This window comes from Macaca thibetana, chromosome 17, assembly GCF_024542745.1.
Source record: "Macaca thibetana thibetana isolate TM-01 chromosome 17, ASM2454274v1, whole genome shotgun sequence".
Taxonomy (NCBI): domain Eukaryota; kingdom Metazoa; phylum Chordata; class Mammalia; order Primates; family Cercopithecidae; genus Macaca; species Macaca thibetana.
Window position 1 is genome coordinate 77,048,731 of NC_065594.1, and position 3,716 is coordinate 77,052,446.

At 39.8% G+C, this 3,716-nt stretch overlaps 1 protein-coding gene across 1 annotated transcript; it reads left to right on the forward strand.

Moving 5' to 3' along the window:
• Positions 1-1,682: 1,682 nt before the first annotated feature.
• On the forward strand, positions 1,683-2,250 carry LOC126940227 (heat shock factor-binding protein 1-like). The gene has a single exon (XM_050766009.1). The coding sequence runs from the start codon at positions 1,766-1,768 to the stop codon at positions 1,994-1,996; it is 231 nt and encodes a 76-aa protein (XP_050621966.1). The 5' UTR covers positions 1,683-1,765; the 3' UTR covers positions 1,997-2,250.
• The last annotated feature ends 1,466 nt before the right edge of the window (positions 2,251-3,716 follow it).

Sequence of the window (3,716 nt, forward strand, 5' to 3'; positions counted from 1 at the left end):
AGTTGAAGAGTGGACACAGCTAAGGGGCAGATTCAGGATCTGATAGAGTTGCAGACCTCCAGGGATGTTTTAATGCATAGCCAAAGCAGGCTTGTTGTGCTAAGATCAGGGTCCCGGTTAGGAAAATCTGAAACCCATGAGATGGGTACATCTGAATGGATGCCCCCAAGGATTTTGGCTCTGCACACACTGAACACTCAGAAACCCCTGAGGTGGCCAGCCCTCCCATCCCTAGCAAAAGCCATTACTCTGCCATACTGGAAGAGTCTGTAGAAGCTTTTCCTCTAAAAGTAAACACACGCTTCCCTCCTGTCTTTTCTGCTAGGCAGATAGCTCAAGTTAAATCCCAGCATATCCTGGCCAGAGACATGCTGGGTCTGATAAGAGAAGAAAGAAGTAGCAGGCATATATTGAGTCTGTATAGTACCCATGGCATTATATTTTGAGGGCGATTGATCAAGGAGGTCAGAATATGAAACTGCAGAATACAAAGCAAAAATACATTAACTTGGGGCCACATTTTTGGAACACAGAATTAAATACCTTGGCCAAGGTCCCAGATGTTGGGGCAAACTCACTATTAATAGAAGCCTGAACATGCTTGGTCCACAGCAAAGTGGAAAGGCCTTACTTTCCACAGTAGATGGTAGAGGAAGACATAAAAGATGGAGCAGTGCAGGCCTGCCCATGTGAATCCCAAAGCCTCTCCAGAGCGTTGTACCCCTCTAGAGGGTTCAGAGGATGCAATACTCACCTGGACTTTCAGCAATGTACTGCAAGAGAGTAAACAGCATCATTAATGAGTAACGTTTAGCCTGCATAAGAATCTGTAGATACTTTGAGCGGAAAAGTTCTAAAGAATGCAAGGCTCACTTCAAAATGTTTCTCTTCAGTTAAAAATTTCAGTCCTTCAAGTCTTGAATACCTTAATAGCCTTGTCCTACCTCCCAGCAGATTTTCAAGGCATATTATATTTTTTCAATTATATTTTGTAGGAGAATTCCCCCGCATTGATCTACTTTGCCAGTACTGCAATTGGACATCTCACCAAACAACGTTTTTAGTCTCTCACTGTTAAATATAAACCAATAGTCAAGGGTTCACAGACAACAGAAAAATTTCCCTATCTTGAAGGGCAGAAAAAAAATATAGAGAACAAACAAATAGTGAGAAATGGATATGAAGCAAGGTACAAAAAATGTATAGTTATCTTTGTCATAGAAGTAAGAGACGCTTTGGCCAGGTGTGATGGCTCACACCTGTAATCCTAGCACTTTGGGAGGCTGAGTCAGGTGGATTGCCTGAGCTCAGGAGTTTGAGACCAGCCTGGGAAACATGGAGAAACTCCATCTCTACTAAAAATCCAAAAAGTTAGCCAGGCATGGTGGCATGCATGCACCTGTAGTCCCAGCTACTCAGGAGGCTGAGGCAGGAGAATCACTTGAACCTGGGAGGCAGAGGTTGCAATGAGCTGAGATCATGCCACTGCACTCCAGCCTGGCTGACAGAGTGAAAGACTCTGTCTCCAAAGAAAAAAGAGAAATAAGAGAAGCTTTTGCAGCCGTGAAAGAACAATATGATGCCATAAAAATAGAACTCTTGATGAGGAATTAGAAGCTTTTGAAACTTAAAAATTATGGTAGGACAAATCAATAACTCTATAGGAGTTTCAGAAGATAAAGACCAGAGTAAAGTAGAACAAAAAGACAAAAAAGAAAAGGCGGTTACGGTCTGAGACATAACTGCCAAGCTGGGCGTCGGGGAGATGGCCAAGACTGACCCCAAGACCGTGCAGGACCTCACCTCGGTGGTGCAGACACTCCTGCAGCAGATGCAAGATAAATTTCAGACCACGTCTGACCATATCATTGGGAGAATTGATGATATGAATGGTCGCATTGATGATCTGGAGAAGAACATCGCAGACCTCATGACACAGGCTGGGGTGGAAGAACTGGAAGGTGAAAACAAGATACCTGCCACACAAAAGAGTTGAAGGTTGCTAATAATTTATGCTGGAATCTGGAACACCATGTTTCCAAGCCAAGAGAAGATCGAATGGCTTTTTACAGCTAACTACTACGTGTAGACAGGTTTTATATTATAAAGTACGCATTCTTATCACATACTATATAGTTAGTTTGTAGAGTGATTTACCCCCCAGTTTCTTGAACATAGTATCTTCACATCTTGGGCCTTGGTCAGTTGTGCTATTCATTATTAAACACTAAAACTTTGGCGGTTCCTGCAAAAAAAAAAAAAAAAAAAAAAAAAAGAAAAAAGAAAAGGCAAATGGAAGAGAATAATATAAAATCAGGAGACCAATGCATTAGGTCCAATGGTCCAGAATGAAGAAATAGAGAAAAGTTGGAGAAGAAAATAATCAAACAAATAATAAGAACATTTTTCCAAAATGAGAAGATATGTGTTTTTAGAAAATGCCTATTAGACACGAAGACTGAAAATATAGACAAGACACATCATAATTAAACTTCAGAATGCTAAGTACAAATACAATCTCAAAAATTTCCAAAAAGATAAAATGTGTCACATATAAAGAGTCAAGAATTAGAATAACACCAGAATTCTCAATTACAGTATTGAGGGCTAGAAGAAAATGAAACAGTATCTTCAAATTCTGGTAGAAAATGATTTCCCACCAAGAATTCTCCCAAACAATCAATTAAGTATAAGCATAAGTTGCATCCATTGCCAGACATTTGAGATTTCAAAAATTTACCTCCTATGTATGTGTTCTTGGAAAAGCTCCTGGAGATGTTGCACTATCAAAATGTCAGAGTAAATCAACAAATAAAAAGACATTGAGTCTTGGAAACAGGGGATACTACACAGAAAAAGTCAATGGAAGTAAATCCACAGGATTCTGGCAAAGAAAATGCCAGGAACATAGCACTTTGGCATGAGGAAGGACCAACTAGGGTAGATTTGAACAAGAGGCTAGATGGAGGATGACACTGAGAATGGTTTAAATGGTAGTCATGACTATGAAAATGGAATTGATTTATTTATGTGTTTGACTATACTGAGACGAACATACCGTTCTATGGGACAGTATGTGGAATAATTAATGATCAGCACAGGGAAATTTAATGAAAAAACAAATAAGCTGTACAAGATGGAAAAAGCAATAATAGTGTACTTTGTGGCTCAACATGAATAATAATTACATAGTAAAGATTGAATATTTAAGTAAAAAATTGTTATACAACCATTTTGGGAAAATAGAGGAGAAACGTGTGTGGGCCCATAGGATTTCTCCAAGGGTGCTTCAACTTCATCTTTCATAGCAGAGACAATCAATAGAAATGTCTAAAATAAACACTACTTAGAAATACAATAGTAGGCCGGGCACAATAGCTCACACCTATAATCTCAGCACTTTGGGAGGCCACGGCAGGCAGATCACTCAAGCCCAGGAGTTCAAGACCAGTCTGGGAATCATGGTGAGACCCTGTCTCTACATAAAAATACAAAAATTAGCCAGGTATGATGGTGCATGCCAATAGTCCCAGCGACTGGGGAGGCTGAAGTGGAAGGATTGCTTGAGCCCAGGAGGTCAAGGCTGCAGTGAGCCGTGATTACACCACTGCACTCCAGCCTGAGCAACAGAGCAAGACCCTGTCTCAAAAACACAAAAACAAAAAAGAAATACAATGGTATATATCAAAATATATATAATATAATATATTATATAT

Excerpts from the sequence above, each read along its gene's own strand:
- LOC126940227 (XM_050766009.1), top strand. The coding sequence starts at position 1,766 with ATGGCCAAGACTGACCCCAAGACCGTGCAGGACCTCACCTCGGTGGTG.